This window comes from Macaca fascicularis, chromosome 1 (genome assembly GCF_037993035.2).
Source record: "Macaca fascicularis isolate 582-1 chromosome 1, T2T-MFA8v1.1".
Lineage (NCBI taxonomy): Eukaryota > Metazoa > Chordata > Mammalia > Primates > Cercopithecidae > Macaca > Macaca fascicularis.
Window position 1 is genome coordinate 125,338,490 of NC_088375.1, and position 17,108 is coordinate 125,355,597.

The 17,108-nt window shown below is 52.9% G+C and overlaps 1 protein-coding gene, 2 long non-coding RNA genes and 1 other non-coding gene across 8 annotated transcripts; 2 read left to right on the forward strand and 2 right to left on the reverse strand.

Annotated features, from left to right (window-relative positions):
* Nucleotides 1-809: 809 nt before the first annotated feature.
* LOC135971514 (cadherin EGF LAG seven-pass G-type receptor 2-like) lies at nt 810-8,750 on the forward strand (the record flags this gene model as incomplete). The annotated part of the gene is given in 5 exon segments (XM_065547197.2): nt 810-1,642; nt 1,644-2,656; nt 7,768-7,982; nt 7,984-8,283; nt 8,285-8,750. Coding segments are annotated over 5 exon segments (2,508 nt in total), but the record flags the coding sequence as incomplete, so codon positions are not given.
* Nucleotides 8,751-9,018: 268 nt separating this feature from the next.
* On the reverse strand, nt 9,019-15,764 carry LOC141407556 (uncharacterized). Of its 4 annotated transcripts, none has more exons than XR_012417059.1 (3): nt 13,477-13,609; nt 10,715-10,820; nt 9,019-9,085 (listed from the first exon to the last, which is right to left on the reverse strand). It is a non-coding gene; the product is annotated as an uncharacterized lncRNA (long non-coding RNA). The 4 variants fall into 4 exon arrangements; XR_012417056.1 differs by lacking the exons at nt 9,019-9,085; nt 10,715-10,820 and adding exons at nt 14,752-14,840; nt 15,610-15,764 and having other exon boundaries at nt 13,503-13,608; XR_012417057.1 differs by lacking the exons at nt 10,715-10,820; nt 13,477-13,609 and adding an exon at nt 15,610-15,764.
* LOC135968896 (small Cajal body-specific RNA 2) lies at nt 11,039-11,432 on the reverse strand. Its single transcript, XR_010583922.1, has one exon.
* On the forward strand, nt 11,686-14,488 carry LOC141407555 (uncharacterized). 2 transcript variants are annotated; one of them, XR_012417051.1, is made up of 2 exons: nt 11,686-11,780; nt 13,009-14,488. It is a non-coding gene; the product is annotated as an uncharacterized lncRNA (long non-coding RNA). The 2 variants fall into 2 exon arrangements; XR_012417053.1 differs by having other exon boundaries at nt 14,403-14,488.
* Nucleotides 15,765-17,108: the final 1,344 nt, after the last annotated feature.

Sequence of the window (17,108 nt, forward strand, 5' to 3'; positions counted from 1 at the left end):
TACACCATGGATGCCCTCTTTGATAGCGGCTCCAACCAGTTCTCCCTGGACCCAATCACTGGTGCAGTAACCACAGCCGAGGAGCTGGATTGTGAGACCAAGAGCACCCACGTCTTCAGGGTCACGGTGCAGGACCATGGCATGCCCCAACGAAGTACCCTGGCTACACTCACCATCTTGGTTACTGACACCAATGATCATGACCCCGTGTTCGAGCAGCAGGAGTACAAGGAGAGCCTCAGGGAGAACCTGGAGGTTGGCTATGAAGTGCTCACTGTCAGGGCCACGGATGGTGATGCCCCTCCCAATGCCAATATTCTGTACCGCCTGCTGTAGTGGCCTGGGGGCAGCCCCTCCGAAGTCTTTGAGATCTACCCTCACTCTGGGGTGATCCGAACCCGTGGCCCTGTGGATCGGGAAGAGGTGGAATCCTACCAGTTGACAGTAGAGGCAAGTGACCAGGGTCGGGACCCGGGTCCTCGGAGTACCACAGCCACTGTTTTCCTTTCTGTGGAGGATGACAATGACAATGCCCCGCAGTTTAGTGAGAAGCGCTATGTGGTCCAGGTGAGAGAGGACGTGACTCCGGGGGCCCCAGTACTCCGAGTCACAGCCTCAGATGGAGAAAAGGGGAGCAATGCCCTGGTGCACTACAGCATCATGAGTGGCAACGCTCGGGGACAGTTTTATCTGGATGCCCAGACTGGAGCTCTGGATGTGGTCAGCCCTCTTGACTATGAGACCACCAAGGAGTACATCCTATGGGTGTGAGCACAGGATGGTGGCCATCCCCCACTCTTTAATTATTCTCTGGCTTGGTGACAGTGCAGGTCCTGGATATCCACGACAATGCCCCCATCTTCGTCAGCACCCCTTTCCAGGCTACTGTCTTGGAGAGCGTCCCCTTAGGCTACCTGGTTCTTCACGTCCAGGCTATCGGCGCTGATGCTGGTGACAATGCCCGCCTAGAATACCGCCTTGCTGGGGTGGGACCTGACTTCCCCTTCACCATCAACAATGGCACAGGCTGGATCTCTGTAGCTGCTGAACTAGACCGGGAGGAAGTTGATTTCTACAGCTTTGGGGTAGAAGCTCGAGACCATGGCATTCCAGCACTCACTGCCTCGGCCAGCGTCAGCGTGACTGTCCTGGATGTCAACAACAAGAATCCAACCTTTACCCAACCCGAGTACACAGTGCGGCTCAATGAGGATGCAGCTGTGGGCACTAGCGTGGTGACGGTGTCAGCTGTGGACCGTGATGCTCATAGTGTCATCACCTACCAGATCACCAGTGGCAATACCCGAAACCGCTTCTCCATCACCAGCCAAAGTGGTGGTGGGCTGGTATCCCTTGCCCTGCCACTGGACTACAAACTTGAGCGGCAGTATGTGTTGGCTGTTACCGCCTCCGATGGCACGCGGCAGGACACGGCACAGATTGTGGTGAATGTCACCGACGCCAACACCCATCGTCCTGTCTTTCAGAGCTCCCACTATACAGTGAATGTTAATGAGGACCGGCCGGCAGGCACCACAGTGGTGCTGATCAGCGCCACGGATGAGGACACAGGTGAGAATGCCCGCATCACCTACTTCATGGAGGACAGCATCCCCCAGTTCCGCATCGATGCATACACGGGCTGTCACCACCCAGGCTGAGCTGGACTACGAAGACCAAGTGTCTTATACCCTGGCCATTACTGCTCAGGACAACGGCATTCCCCAGAAGTCCGACACCACCTACCTGGAGATCCTGGTGAACGATGTGAATGACAATGCCCCTCAGTTCCTGCGCGACTCCTACCAGGGCAGTGTCTATGAGGATGTGCCACCCTTCACTAGCATCCTGCAGATCTCTGCCACTGATCGTGATTCTGGACTTAATGGTAGGGTCTTCTACACTTTCCAAGGAGGCGACGATGGAGACGGTGACTTTATTGTCGAGTCCACGTCAGGCATCGTGCGAATGCTGCAGAGGCTGGATCGAGAGAACGTGGCCGAGTATGTCTTGCGGGCATATGCAATGGACAAGGGGATGCCCCCAGCCCGCACGCCCATGGAAGTGACAGTCACTGTGCTGGATGTGAATGACAATCCCCCTGTCTTTGAGCAGGATGAGTTTGATGTGTTTGTGGAAGAGAACAGCCCCATTGGGCTGGCCGTGGCCCGGGTCACAGCCACTGACCCCGATGAAGGCACTAATGCCCAGATTATGTACCAGATCGTGGAGGGCAACATCCCTGAGGTCTTCCAGCTGGACATCTTCTCTGGGGAGCTGACAGCCCTGGTAGACTTAGACTACGAGGACCGGCCTGAGTACGTCCTGGTCATCCAGGCCACGTCAGCTCCTCTGGTGAGCCGGGCTACAGTCCACGTCCGCCTCCTTGACCGCAATGACAACCCACCAGTGCTGGGCAACTTTGAGATCCTTTTCAACAACTATGTCACCAACCGCTCAAGCAGCTTCCCTGGGGGTGCCATTGGCCGAGTACCTGCGCATGACCCTGATATCTCAGATAGTCTGACTTACAGCTTTGAGCGGGGAAATGAACTCAGCCTGGTCCTGCTCAATGCCTCCACGGGCGAGCTGAAGCTGAGCCGCGCGCTGGACAACAACCGGCCTCTGGAGGCCATCATGAGCGTGTTGGTGTCAGGTAAGGAAGGGTCCAGGTGGCGCTGGGGTGGGGGTAGCTCGCGGGGAGGGTCCGGGCAGCCACTGGAGGTAGGGCACGATCCAGGAAGCAGCTACAGACCCACCTCCCTGCCCAGTGCCTGGCACAGAGCGGGAGGGGGCAAAAGCCAGCTTGGGAAGAAGCCCCAGGAATCTCGGCGGCTGGTGCAGGCCCCGCCTTCCGCCAGGCTGGGCTGGGCTGCTTCGGTTGGCTGCCCCCACTGTCTACCAGCCTGTGACGTGGTCGGGGAAGTGTTGTGAGGCTGTCCCGGCTATGGCTGCCATGAATTGTGAAAAAAGGCGCGTGGAAGCCTGGGGGCCAGGAGAGCTGGGGGAAGGGTAGAGAGGACTGTGGCGCAGGAGGGGAGGCGAGGCCAGGGCCCCTTCACCCCCATCAAGATATTCCTGCAGTCTCATACAGCCTTTGGCAGAAATGGGGACCACGGGAGCACAGGGCTGCCGCTACCCAGGGGTCAGGACCCTGCAGTCCTCTTCTGGCCCTTTTTGCCTCCTGGCTGAGCTGCAGAATTGGCTGACATGGACTTTGTCTAGCGCATTCTTTTCCCTCCAGGCAGAAAGAGCCTGGCCTGGCTCCCCCTTCAGAGCTCCCACAGGAAGTGAGGCTAGAGCTCATTGTCTGTCCAAACAGATCCCACTTTCAGAGTCCGTGGTTTGGGTCTGGCTTGGAGGAGGGGCTGCAATGAAGCTGGTGGGGAAGCTGAGGCCTTCTGGGCTCCCTTGCCACCCCACGGGCTGTTCTTAGGGTGCCAGGCCTTCCTTTCCTGCTGGCTGTGACCTGGCCAAGCTCTAGGAATGGAGTGTAGGGACCAGGCCAGGCCAGGGGACTGGTGGGCTTTGAGGGCAGAGACCCCAAGGCACCTGATCTGAGGACAGAACAGAGTCCCAGGGCGTGGGAGCCTGGCGGGATCCCAGGCTGGGGCATGCCTGCTGCTTGGCCAAGCGCTCAGCCTACAGACTCCCTGGACAGCAGGGCTGGGGGAGGAGAGTTGGAGGGGGTTGGTGACAGTATTCTGTCTTTTTTTATCAGCTGTGGGGAGCCAGAGGTAGCAGCAGGGAGAGGACCACACCCAAGTTGCTGAGTGCCTTCCCCAAGCCTGGGAACAACTGAGACCCTCATGAGGGGATGCTGTTAGCTGCACCCCAGGGGTGGGTCAGGTCACACCCCCTCTAGGCAGCTTTCAAACCTGTCAGGGAAGGGAGGAAAAGAAGAAGCTGACAGGCTCCTACTTCCACCCCAGGGAGTGTGGCCTGAAGGCAAAGGAAGTGTATGGGAGAGTCAGGGCGTGGCCTCACTCAGGGTCCTTGCTGGACAGATGCCCCCCTGCCCCACCCCTCAAGGTAGCCACAGGAACCAGGAAGCAGGAGCTTTTCAGGGACTGTGGCTGAGGTTCTGAGCCTCCGGAGACTTCAGTTTCTCCTCCAGGAGGAGGAAGTGGGAGGCTGAGCTCCTGTGTCCTCAGCTGTGCCTGGGCACTTGAGGCGGTGGGAAGGAGGTGGGAAGGAGGGCCTCTCCCTCTGGTCCTCCACACCCAGCCTGCCCTTGGTGAGTGTGGCCAGACACTAAGTGATGGGGGCAGAGAAGCGTCCCCACTAGGCTTTCCGTCTCCCACCAGGGCAGAGCCCCAGACCTTGGTTCCCTAGTCTAGAGAAGGCTCGGGGCAACATCCAGGATGGCTTCTCCTGGCCTGGCAGCTCTGGCCCCACCCTCTCCCTTCCGCCCTGACCCTTGGAGGCAGTCACCACGGCAACCCCAGAGTTCAGGGAGGCCAGGGTGAGGGGGAGCTGACTCCCACTGCCCCTTTGTTTTCCTCCTCTTGTTCTTTGTCTCTTCTTTCTTTCCCGCCCCTGCCCATGCAGGGCCTTGCAGCACTGCCTCTCTCCGGTGCCCTCTCCCTGCTCCTGTGGCTCTCCTGCTCTCCCACTTGCCCATCACTGGCTCTTTTCCTGGGGCTTTGTCTTCCCCTGTTTGGTCTCCGTGTTTGTGCCTCCCCTGTCTTCCTCCCTATGGCTGCGGCTGTCCCAGCCTGGGCCGATGGCTCTCCTGGAGCCTGAATTCTCCTCGCCTCTTTCTTCCTCTGCTCCGACACACAGCAGCTCCTGTCCATGGTCTGGGCAGCTCCCAGAACAGCAGAGCCCTCTTGGCCTCCAGCCTCCGCTGGCACGTCTGCCAGGGGAAGAGAGGTTGGGAGGCTGACCGGGACCTGGCGCTTTTCCAGGTGTGCCTGGCTAAGCTTGGGGCACAGGTGGCATTTCCTGGGGTCAGAGGCCATCCTAGCGCTTTCTTTTCTGTTCAGGAAGACAGCTTAGGCAGTGCACTCCCCGCCCCTGTTCCCACCCTGCCTTTGCACCTGAGGGGTGACCTAGGTCAAGGCAGGGGAGGGGGACACAGAAAGGAGAGAGCAGTGGGTTGACTGTTGGGGATGGGGACAATAGCAGAGGGGGCAGGTGGCCACAGATGGTGAACCAGATGGGCAGCAACAGAGACATGCTGGGAGAGGGGCCCAGGCGGGGCCTAAGACGATGGCGGCGGGGGACACAGCGAGGAGTGTTCGTTCCCAGGGCTGAGTGGTGGCAAAGTTTCTCCTGCTCCGTGGCTTTGGTTGCCCTCTCGTCTCTTAATCAGTTGTGGGCACTGTGTGTGGAGTCTTGGGCTGCTTCTGCCTGAAGGGAATATCTGGTCGAGGAATCATTAAGCAGATGTACCAGGTATACAAGAGCCCTGTGCCAGCTGAGCACCCTAGTGCGTGCGGGGAAGTCTGAAACAGAGAGGAAAATAGAGCCTGATGACATAAATCTGGGCAGGCTTCCTGGAGCAGGTGAGCTCAGGGCAGGTTAGAAGACTCGGAGGACTGTGGGCTGGTGTCTAGGTGGGAAGGAACAGCCTGTGCAACAGCTTTGAGACGAGAGCAGGAGGAACAGAAGTGGGTGATGACAAGCGGGCTTACTGGTGATAGCTGGTGAGAACAAGCAAGTGATGAGGCTAGAGGGTAGGTGGGCAGTGGGCCGAGGACACGGCTGAGATGGGGGTCTGCCTTCAGCCTTCCCGGCTTCAGCTGAGCCACCGCTGGTATAGTCAGTCACCCCAAGTAGGTACAGTACAGATGCAGAATTTGTCCCCATGTTCCTCGCCTACTCACACCCCCTCCAGAAACATGGGCTCCTGCCCCATTACTGCTAGGGTAAGCATTCGCTCTTTATGTCTAGTTGGGCTCCCCTGCTATGTGGTTTTTGTTTGTTTGTTTGTTTGTTTGTTTTCTGGGGACAGAGTCTCGCTCTGTCACCCAGGCTGGAGTACAATGGCGCGATCTCGGCTCACTGCACCCTCTGCCTCCTGGGTTCAAGCAATTCTCCTGCCTCAGTCTCCTGAGTAGCTGGAACCTCCTAAGTAGCTGAGATTACAGGCGCCCACCACCACGCCCAACTAATTTTTGTGTTTTTAGTAGAGCCGGGGTTTCACCATGTTGGTCAGTCTGGTCTCGAACTCCTGACCTCGTGATCCACCTGCCTCGGCCTCCCAAAGTGCTGGGACTACAGGCATGAGCCACTGTGCCCGGCCCCCCTGCTATGTTTTAAAGACCATTTATTCTTTATGGAGACTGAATAGATTGTCATCCGCATCTCAGTGTTTTCTGAACACCTACCATGTGTAAGGCATTGTAACAAATAAAAATGTGAATATGCTGGTAGCTTATGCCTGTAATCCCAGTGCTCTAGAAGGCTGAGATGGAGGGTCACTTGAGGCCAGGAAGTTGAGACCAGCCTGGACAACATAGCAAGACCCCATCTCTACACACAAACAAAAATTAGCCAGGCATACTTGTGAGCACCTGTGGTCTCAGCTATTTGGGAGGCTGAGGTGGGAGGATCGCTTGAGCCCAGGAGTTCAAGGCTACAGTGAGCTATGATCGTGCCACTGCACTCCAGCAGAGGCGACAGAGTGAGAGTCTATCTCTTAAAAAAAATAAAAAATAAAAAAAATAAGACTATCCCTTATTGCCCTGCAAAGCCATTTCCTCCATCTCCAGGTCCCCAGCTTTCATGTTTTAGCTAAATAAAATTCATTCCCATGTGTATGTGCATTCAGGTGTGTGTGGTATTTCTGGGCTTAGGGTGTGTGGGTGGAGTGAGACACCAGCAAGTGTGTGTTAGTACTTAGCTGTTTATAAGTGAGTGTGTTGCCTGGGGGTATGGCAGGCATTTGGGTGTGATGCTTGAGCCAAGTGGGTGATGAGTAGCTACAGGCCCTAGGGCCAGAGAAGAGACTGACTCAGTGGGGCTCTAGGGTCTCAGAGTGGAGAGCTGCCCAGGCCCTTCTATCTCTGCCCCCCTGGTCCCCCACCCCCACTCACCCTGTCTCCAGCATGGGGCAGTGGGTGATGTTGTCACTGGTTCACGTGGCTCAGCTGGATTTCCTGGGGTGGGGCCCCCCAGGCTACCCACAGCAGCCCAGAGTTGGGCGGGAAGAATGCTTTGTGTTGGGTGTTGCCATGGGGATAGCAGGTCTGCGCCCAAGCAGCCGTGGGGCTCAGTGGGAGGGGGACTAGGTGGCCCACTGACCCAGTTTACCCCCCCAACTCCCTGCTGCAGCCATGACTGCGATTATCGTGGTGTTGAGGCGTAGAGGCTGAGGGGGCATGGGGATGATTTTTATGGCTCTCAGGATGCTCTGGGCCCTGTAGAAAAGTATGAAAAAGACAACATAGGGTTCCCGTGCAGGGCAGCACAGACTCTGGGGGAAGGGAGCCGGAGCCGTGGTTGGACAGGGAAAGGTGCACAAACATTAAGAGGTGTGCTGTGCATCAGCGACAGAAGGTTTTGGGAAAGGATGCAAAGAGAGTTTCTGCAAATCTCATTCCCTGAGCCCTGAAGGAGTGACTGGCCCACAGGTGACATACCTGGCTCAGCACCCTTATGCCAGTGGGAGAGGAGAGGCTTTCTTGGTGGGTGGTGCAGGAATATGCAGGCTGAATTGCAGCCCCGGCTCCTGTGCAGGGCCTTCCCTACACCCCTGCGCGGGTCTGTGGCTTGACCCCCCACCCCAGACTGGGTCCTGACTGGTGTCCCTCTCCACAGACGGCGTGCACAGCGTGAAGGCCCAGTGCGCGCTGCGTGTGACCATCATCACTGATGAGATGCTCACCCACAGCATCACGCTGCGCCTGGAGGACATGTCACCCGAGCGCTTCCTGTCACCACTGCTGGGCCTCTTCATCCAGGCGGTGGCCGCCACGCTGGCCACGCCACCGGACCACGTGGTGGTCTTCAACGTACAGCGGGACAGCGACGCCCCCGGGGGGCCACATCCTCAACGTGAGCCTGTCGGTGGGCCAGCTGCCGGGGCCCGGGGGCGGGCCGCCCTTCCTGCCCTCCGAGGACCTGCAGGAGCGCCTGTACCTTAACCGCAGCTTGCTGACAGCCATCTAGGCGCAGCACGTGCTGCCCTTAGAGGACAACATCTGCCTGCGGGAGCCCTGCGAGAACTACATGGGCTGTGTGTCGGTGCTGCGCTTCGCCTCCTCCGCGCCCTTTATCGCCTCCTCCGTGCTTTTCCGGCCCATCCACCCCGCAGGGGATCTGAGCTGCCGCTGCCCGCCCGCCTGGCTTCACGGGTGACTACTGTGAGACGGAGGTGGACCTCTGCTACTCGCGACCCTGTGGCCCCCACTGGAACGGTCCTCTGATAGGCAGGGTACCATCACTGGCTCTGCTGCTAGTATTAGTCTGGGCCAGTATTTAACCAATGCCAGGCTTTCCTCTGAGAAGGGTATGGGGCGCAGCTAGAATAGTGTAGGTTCCCTCAACAACGCCTTTGTGCTGTTTACCCATGATCCGACTGTGTAATTTCTGGTGATTCCAGGTTTTAAATAATTTGTAAGTGTTCAGTTTCTACACAACTTCATTATCTGCTAAGAATTTTAAAATCACATCTCTGTTCAGCTGTTAATGCTGGGATCCATATTTAATTTTGTAAGTTTTTCCCTGTTTTTAGTTTTGTTTTGGGCTTTTTGGGTCATGAATTTTATTTGTCGATAAAAAATGTAAGAGTAGAATATTAATAAGTTTCACTTTAGTTTTGTAATATCAAGAATTTAGGAATTGGCTGGGCGCAGTGGCTCATGCCTGTAACCCCAGCACTTTGGGAGGCTGAGATGGGGGGATCAAAAGGTCAGGAGTTTGCAACCAGCTAGTTCCATACCAGCCTGGCCAACATGGTGAAACCTTGTCTCTACTAAAAATACAAAAATTAGCTGGGTGTGGTGGTGCATGCCTGTAATCCCAGCTACTCCGGAGGCTGAGGCAGGAGAATCACTTGAATCCGGGAGGCCGCAGGTTGCAGTAAGCCAAGATGGAGCCACTGCACTCCAGCCTGGGTGACAGAGTGAGACTGCATCTATGAAAAAAAAAAAAAAAATTAAGAATTAAAACAAGCTGGGCACAGTGGTTCACACCTGCAATCCCAACACTTTGGGAGGCTGAGGGAGGTGTAACTCCTGAGGTCAGGAGTTCGACACCAGTCCGGACAACATGGTGAAACCCCCATCTCTACTAAAAATACAAAAAAATGAGCCAGGTGTGGTGGTGGGCACCTGTAACTCCAGCTACTTGGGAGGCTGAGGCAGGAGACTCACTTTAACTCCAGAGGGGGAGGTTGCAGTGAGCTGAGATGGGGCCACTGCACTCCAGACTGGGCAACAAGAGCAAAACTCCCTCTAAAAAAAATAATAATAATTTTTAAAAAGTAAAATAAAAAAAGAAAGGAAAAATAATGGAATAGAATATCGTGCAATAAATTTTTTTTTTTTTTTTTGAGACAGAGTTTGGCTATGTCACTCAGGCTGGAATGCAGTGGTGAAATCTCGGCTCACAGCACCCTCCGCCTCCCAGGTTCACGCCATTCTCCTGACTCAGCCTCCGGAGTAGCTGGGACTACAGGAGCCAGCCATCAAGCCCGGGTAATTTATTTTTAGTAGAAACCGTGTTAGCCAGGATGATCTCGATCTACTGACCTTGTGATCTGCCCGCCTTGGCCTACCAAAGTGCTGGGATTACAGGCATGAGCCACCACGCCCGGCCTAAATTCCTATTTCTAATTAAGTTTGACAACATAATTGTTGAGTAATTCAGATATGAAAGGGCTTCTTTCAGGCACTCAGATGAAGGGTCCTTAAGCCAAACTGTTACCCCGGCACTTTGGGGTGGATCACCTGAGGTCAGGGGTTCGAGAGCAGCCTGGGCAACATGGTAAAACCCCATTTCTACTAAAAATACAAAATTAGCTGGGCATGGTGGTGCGTGCCTGTAGTCCCAGCTATTTGGGAGGCTGAGGCAGGAGAATTGCTTGAAACCGGGAGGGCAACAGAGTGAGGCTCCATCTCAAAATAAATACATAAATAAATAATCATATACTGGAGGCTGAGATATTAAACATCAAAAAAAGGCACTTGCTTTTAAAAACATGGACTCCTAGTCCTCCCTGATAATTCTAACTCAGTATATTCTACGAGCGTCCCTGGAACACTTCATGTTCTCTTTATGTACATATGTATGTATACAGACATACTAGACAGTGTGTATATATCCCTTAGCGGCAGATGCTGCACCATGCCGTTAGCCCTGGGGATACAAGTGTTGGTAGCATATAAAAAATGTCAAGCCTAAAGAAAAACAGGGAGAGGACTAGCGTTGTGGCGTGGACTGATAGTCCCAGCTACTGGGCAGGCTGAGGTGGGAGAATCGCTTGCGCCTGGGAGATCGAGACTGCAGTGAACTATGATTGCGACACTGCACTCCAGCCTAGGAAATACAGTGAGATTGTTTCAAAAAAAAAGAAAGAAAAACTTAAAAAGGGGCTGGGCGCGGTGGGTCATGCCTGTAATCCCAGCACTTTGGGAGGCCGAGGCAGGCGGATTCACTTGAGGTTAGGATTTCGAGACCAGCCTGGCAAAACATGGTGAAACACCCTCTCTACCAAAAAATACAAAAATTAGCCGAACGTGGTGACGCGCGCCTGTAGTCCCACCTATTCCGGAGACAAGAGAGGGGGGATCGCTTGAGCCAAGGAGGTCGAAGTTGCAGTGAGCCGATATCGCGGTTCTGCACTCCAGTATGGGCGACAGAGCAAGACCCTGTCTCAAACAAAAAAAAAAAAAAAAAGGAACAAAAGAAAAGGAGAAATGGGAAAGTGGGAGGACAATAAATCAGCGGCGAGCAAGGCTTTCGCGACCTTCCAGCTCCGGGGGAGGGGCGGCGGCTCATTTACCCTTGGCCACCGCCCTCAGCGTCCCCACCCGCCACCCGCCGTTCACGTGCTCGCCAGTGGCAGCCCGCAGACCGGTGGCCGTGCCCAGATCAGAATCGCCTCGATAATCAGTGGCCGGGCGCCCGGCCTCGTCTATCTGATCAATTCATCACTTCTGAGCGCCAGGCCCCGCAGGGCCAGCTCCGGGACCTCGGGGACCGCAGCGCTGCCGCCGCCTAAGGGGCCTCTCTGCACAGCGCCTCGAGGAGGGGGCTTCACAGGAGGAGAGGTTTTCATTTCGGGTCGGACGGGCGGGGCTGGGGTCACGACCCGATCAAATAAGATCAACATGTAAGCGGGAGGAGGGGCGCAGGGGTGGGCGCACGCACTCGCCTAACACGCTCCAAGCGCGCACACTCACGCGTCCACTCAGCCCGCACGCAACACCACGACTCCGCACACAACACGAAAACCACACACCACTTTCCCTCCCTAAAACAGCAGAAGCCCACTCCCCGCGCGGCGTTTAACCCTCCGCCCCCTCCCGCGCCTTGGAGGATTCTGGGAGGAACCACAGAGCACAGGCGGACGGATCCTGAAGAAGGGAGTGTTCCTCAGAGTGCGCGCGTTGCTGCCCTCGCGTGGCTCGGAGGGGAACATAGGTCCCAGGAAAAAGCGGTACTAATTTCCACCATACAGAATCGTGGTTCTTTTTTTTTTTTTTTTTTTTTTTGGAGACCGGTTCTCGCCCTGTCACCCAGGCTAGAGTGCAGTGGCGCAACACGGCTCATTGCTCCTAGCTTAAGTGATCCTCCCACCTCAGCCTCCTGAGTAGCTGGGACTACAGGTGAGCGCCACCGCACCTAGCCTTTTGACCTTTGTATAACTACATATTTATATCCATATCTTTAGTTTTTCTGTGATCTTGACTTTGTCTTCAATTTCTTTTTTTTTTTTTTTTTTTTTTTTTTTTTTGAGATGGAGTCTCGCTCTGTCGCCCAGGCTGGAGTGCAATGGCGCGGTCTTGGCTCACTGCAACCTCTGCCTCCCGGGTTCAAGCAATTCTCCTGCCTCAGCCTCTGGAGTAGCTGGGATTACAGGGGAACGCCACTATGCCTGGCTAATTTTTGTGTTCTTAGTAGAGATGGGGTTTCACCATGTTGGCCACGCTGGTCTGCAACTGCTGACCTTGTGATCCGCCTGCCTTGGCCTCCCGAAGTGCTGGGATTACAGGCATGAGCCACTGCGCCCAGCCCAATTTCTTTCTTTCTTTTTTTAGACGGAGTCTAGCTCTGTCACCCAGGCTGGAGTACACTGGCGCGATCTCAGTTCACTGCAACCTCCATCTCCTGGGTTCAAGCGATTCTCCTGCCTCAGCCTCCCAAGTAGCTGGGATTACAGAGGCCCGCCACCACGCCCAACTAAACTTTGTATTTTTAGTGGAGATGGGGTTTCATCCTGTTGGCCAGGCTGGTCTTGGCCTCATGTTATCCACCCGCCTCGGCCTCCCAAAGGGCTGGAATTACAGGGGTGAGCCACTGTGCCTGGTTCCCTGGCTAATTATTGTATTTTTAGTAGAGACGGGGTTTCACCATGTTGGCCAGGCTGGTCTCAAACTCCTGTCCTCGGGTGATCCGCCCACCTTGGCCGCCTCAAAGTGTTGGGATTACAGGCATGAGCCACGGCACCCAGCCTCTGGGATGTTTCTAAATGCTATCCTTATGCTTTAGGGTCTAGGTGAATATACTGTTTGTTTATATTTTGTCCTTTTTCCAAAAAAAAAATTTAGATAGATAGGATTCCAAATGAATGTGCCTCAAATAAACACTAAAAAAAGCATCCGAGTTAATTAAATCAAACCTTAAAAGAGACTCCAATGTACCCTTGACAGAAAATCAAGAAAAATTTTCTGTAGAAAAATCATTTTCCCATTGAAGGGAGGAATTCCACCCCAGCCTAAAATGGTTTGATGTGTATACTTTTATTCCACGGAGAATACAAAAATCATCTGGATGCTAAAATAGACAATTATGTTTTTAAGTAACATTTAATTTTTTTTTTTTTTTTTTTTTAAGACAGGGTCTCACCTTGTCACCTGGGCTGGAGTGCAGTGGCTCCACCATGGCTCACTGCAGCCTCAACCTCCTAGGCTCAAGCAATCCTCCCACCTCGGTCTCCTGAGTAGCTGGGACTACAGGCACGTGCCACCATACCTGGCTAATTTTTGTATATTTTGTAGAAATGGGGTCTCACTATGTTGCCCACGCTGATCTACAACTCCTGGACACAAGCAATCCTCCTGCCTTGGCCCCCCCAAAGTGCTGGGATTATAGGCATGAGCCACCACACCCAGCAAATTTTAACATTTATCTCTTCCCTCAACTTTGGAGAATGATTGATTTTACAGGCTCTCAGATCCAATCTGAGGGGTTGTTTTCTAAAAATGAAACCAAATACAGTCCCAGCTCACTGTACTCCCTACTTTGTAGCTCCACACTGTCCAGAGATGGCAGTCTCTTCTCCCTGTCCAGACATGGCCTCACCTTTGTAAAACACACCCCAAACACCCTTCTTCTCTGATAGCAGCCAGGTTTTGAGACGAGGTACTTTCTTGAAGTAGGCACAGGTGCAAACAAAGAGCAAACCAAACACCAGAATCCCATCCAAGGAGTACACTGTTAAATAAAAAAGAAAAGAACACCTTAGGTACTGATCTAGCGTGGGCCCTGTGATCCTGCCTGAGAACTCTAAGGAAGATAGTGTGTGACATAATAACAAAATAATAACCCCAACAGGCAGTACCAACACTTGACAAGAGGGAGCCAGGATCCTGGGACTAACAAGATTAGTTTACTGTTCCCAAAAATTGCTTGTAGGAGGAAGGAGAATCGATTGAGCCCAGGAGTTCGAGGCTGCAATGAACTACGATCATGCCACTGCACTTTAGCCTGAGCAACACAGTGAGACCCCAACGCAAAAAAAATAAATTTTTTTTTTACATCCCCTTTACTAAAATGTCACTGGTCCCTCCCCTCACCTCTCAAGAAGTAGAAATCCTGGGCAGAAATTAGCATCGCAAGAATGACTAGCATTGGCAATAGATTGAGACATACGAATCCTTAGAGACTCAGCACAGAAAATTTAACATGTTCTTGTTATAAATCACTCATATGATAAAGGAGAGCTAGATATGTAGCCAAATCTGTCAGATGTGCAACTGTTGGTGAAGAATACGTTAAGGCTAAAAGTAAAGCTTAATGAAAATTACAAGACTGAGAATGTACATAACTACAATTTTCCTATCAGTATCTTACACTTTATGCATGATATTCTAACAAACCGAATTTCTGCCAGAATAATAACAGATTTTTCTAAAACAAAGAAAAAGTATCTAAGGCTTCAACATAGAAAGCTTCAACTTCTTAGCTTTGTTTCTTAAATATATAAACCAAGCTCATTTCTTGTACAGGTAATCACAATGAATCACCTAATTGCAAAAAACGAGAAGATACTGGACCACAAAATGGGGGAAAATGACTAAAATTTATTCAGCAATTACCGTGTCAAACTGCTGTCTTACTTCCTGGTTCAGATTCTCTCTTCCTCTGGTTAATGTCTCTTTTCTTACTGTGCCTAGTATCCTGAGACCTCTGACTTCCCAGAAAGCTCCAAATGAATATTCTATATAAACAGTGTCTGCCAGTTCTAACCACACTATCTACCTCTCTCCCTCCAGTAAAACTGTCTCACAGCTGGGTGTCACTAAGAAAGGGTCCAGTAAATTAACACATACACTAAGGTTTTCTGAGGAACTATACCTTTACGTGCTACCCTTTTTCTCTCATAAGTTTCTGCAGACAATGGCAAAATTCACAAGGAGGTTAAATTCGAGTCTTCAATGCCAGGTCTATGGACAAAGTACTTTTGAGAAATGCTTTCCGGAGCCCCTCAAATCATCGTAATGCCTAAAAGGCTTTCTCTTCTCCTTTCCTCTAAGGTTGACGCTAAAAATCATGAAGGCCCTCCTTCCTGTCCTCCTCTGGAATTCAGAATTCATATCTATAAAGTTTTTTAAGAGGCCTGGAAAATGAGGTCAGATAAACAGGGTGACAACTGCCTCATCATCTAGAAGAGGCAGTGTCTAAATCCACCCCTTTCAACACTAGTCAGGGTCTCCACGTGAGATCACCCCGCCAGGACTTTAAAATCAAAAATCTTTCTGGCATTTTTCCGTAACAAGAACCTTTTGTGGGGTCTACATTCATCAGCACCCCCAAAACTGTGAGGCCTGATATTCTATGTGATGTATTGGCCCTCTCCACAAAACTACGGTCCGAAAGTATGAGAACGTTGGGGGCTGGGAGGAGGAGCCTCTCTCTTCCCTGGGTCTAAATAGCAGCAGTACCTCTGGGACTGACCCCTCCAAGGGCCAGAAAGAACCAAAAAAAAAAGAAAAGGGAAAGCAAAGGATAGGGATAATAACTCGACGTATGAGCATAAGAGGCACTGGGGGTCCTAGATGAATATGGGAAGGGGGAACCCGCGGAGGAGGATAGGGGTACAGAAGTTATGGGCGTCGAGAGGCCAAGGGGGGCTGGGCTGGGAGGGGGCGGGGAGAACGACTACGTCAGTCCCGAGACCGCCCGCCACGTTTTCCCTTCGTCCTTCACTCCCACCCTCCGCTCAGGGCATCGGTTCTCGCCGTTCGTCATGGCGGCTGGCCCTGGACCTGGGTAGGCGGTCCGGGTTCAGTGGTGATAGCCGCGGAGATGGAGGAACTCGGCAGCCGCTTGACACTTCCCGATCCGGGCCCAGGCGACTGGAAGAAGCCGAGTACGCAGGAGCAAGGGCCGAGAGGCGAGCGCCGAACGCTATCAGGAGTGGCTAGCCGATTGTCGAGCTCGGCAAACAGCGTGTTTACGTAGGTTAAGAAGAACGCTATCCCGGAGGCTTCCTACTTGGCCATGATAAGGAAATCTTTGCTGCGTGCCCCTGAGGGCGGGCGTAGTGCTGGGGCTGGCCCGCGTCGGTGTGTTTGAAAAGGTAAAGGCTTATAGTTTTGTAGTTTATTTTGCGCCGTGGCGGCTGTTGTGTGTAAGCAGCAGCCCACCTATAAGGTTTTCATCGTCGTGGGCTTCCACTTGAGAGAACTCCAGCACCGCGGGTGAAGAAGCCGCACCTGCGGCCTCGGTGACTGCCCTTGAGCGGCTCTTCCTTACTCCGGATGGAAATGTAGTTAGACTGCGTCTGAACGTTCCAAATGAAATGAGGAACCTTTAACAAAAACAAGTCGTGGCCGGGCGCGGTGGCTCACGTCTGTAATCCCAGCACTTTGGGAGGTCGAGCAGGCGGATCACCTGAAGTTGGAGTTCGAGACCAACCTGACCAACAAGGAGAAACCCCGTCTCTACTAAAAATACAAAAGTAGCCGGGCGCGGTGGCGCATGCCTGTAATCTCAGCTGCTCGGGAGGCTGAGGCAGGAGAATCGCTTGAACCTGGGAGGCGGAGGTTGCGGTGAGCCGAGATCGCGCCATTGCACTCCAGCCCGGGCAACAAGAGCGGAAATTCCGTCTCAAAAACAAACAAACAAAACAAGTCGCATCTTTCAGATCCTAAAGCACCACGTCGTCGGAAAACATTCAAATGGTTGCCGGTTTGCTTGTGTGAATTTTTCTTTTCCTTAAACTATAAGGAGAATCTCGATTCTCCTGCATTTAATTAATGCTGGGATCACCTCAGCCACTTTAACCAGAAATCAGCCACCGCTCCTCTGAGAACATTTTGACAACGTGACAAAAGACACTGCCAATCTAATAATGGGGGTGGGGTGGAGGAGACAAAACTACAGATACAGATTTGCATCCTGAAATCCTTAATTGCACACAACTCGGCCCGCTTTATGAGAGTCCGGGAGGAAGTGCGACACCGAGTTCTCCAAGGCTAACTAGAGGGTTAAATTATAAGGTTACTAATCCGCCCTGCTTGTCAAGGGCCTAAAGGGACTCTGCCCCTTTCTGCTGCAGTGCCATCTGCTGGCTGCAGCCCGCTTGGTTACCCAGAGGGAAAACTGTCAAAGCTGGCCTGGAAAGGCAAGCCAAAGTCTAGTGCAGGGCAGACGCCTTGAGAAAATATACATACATGCAGAAAGAAAAAGAAAAAAAAAAGGCGGAATAT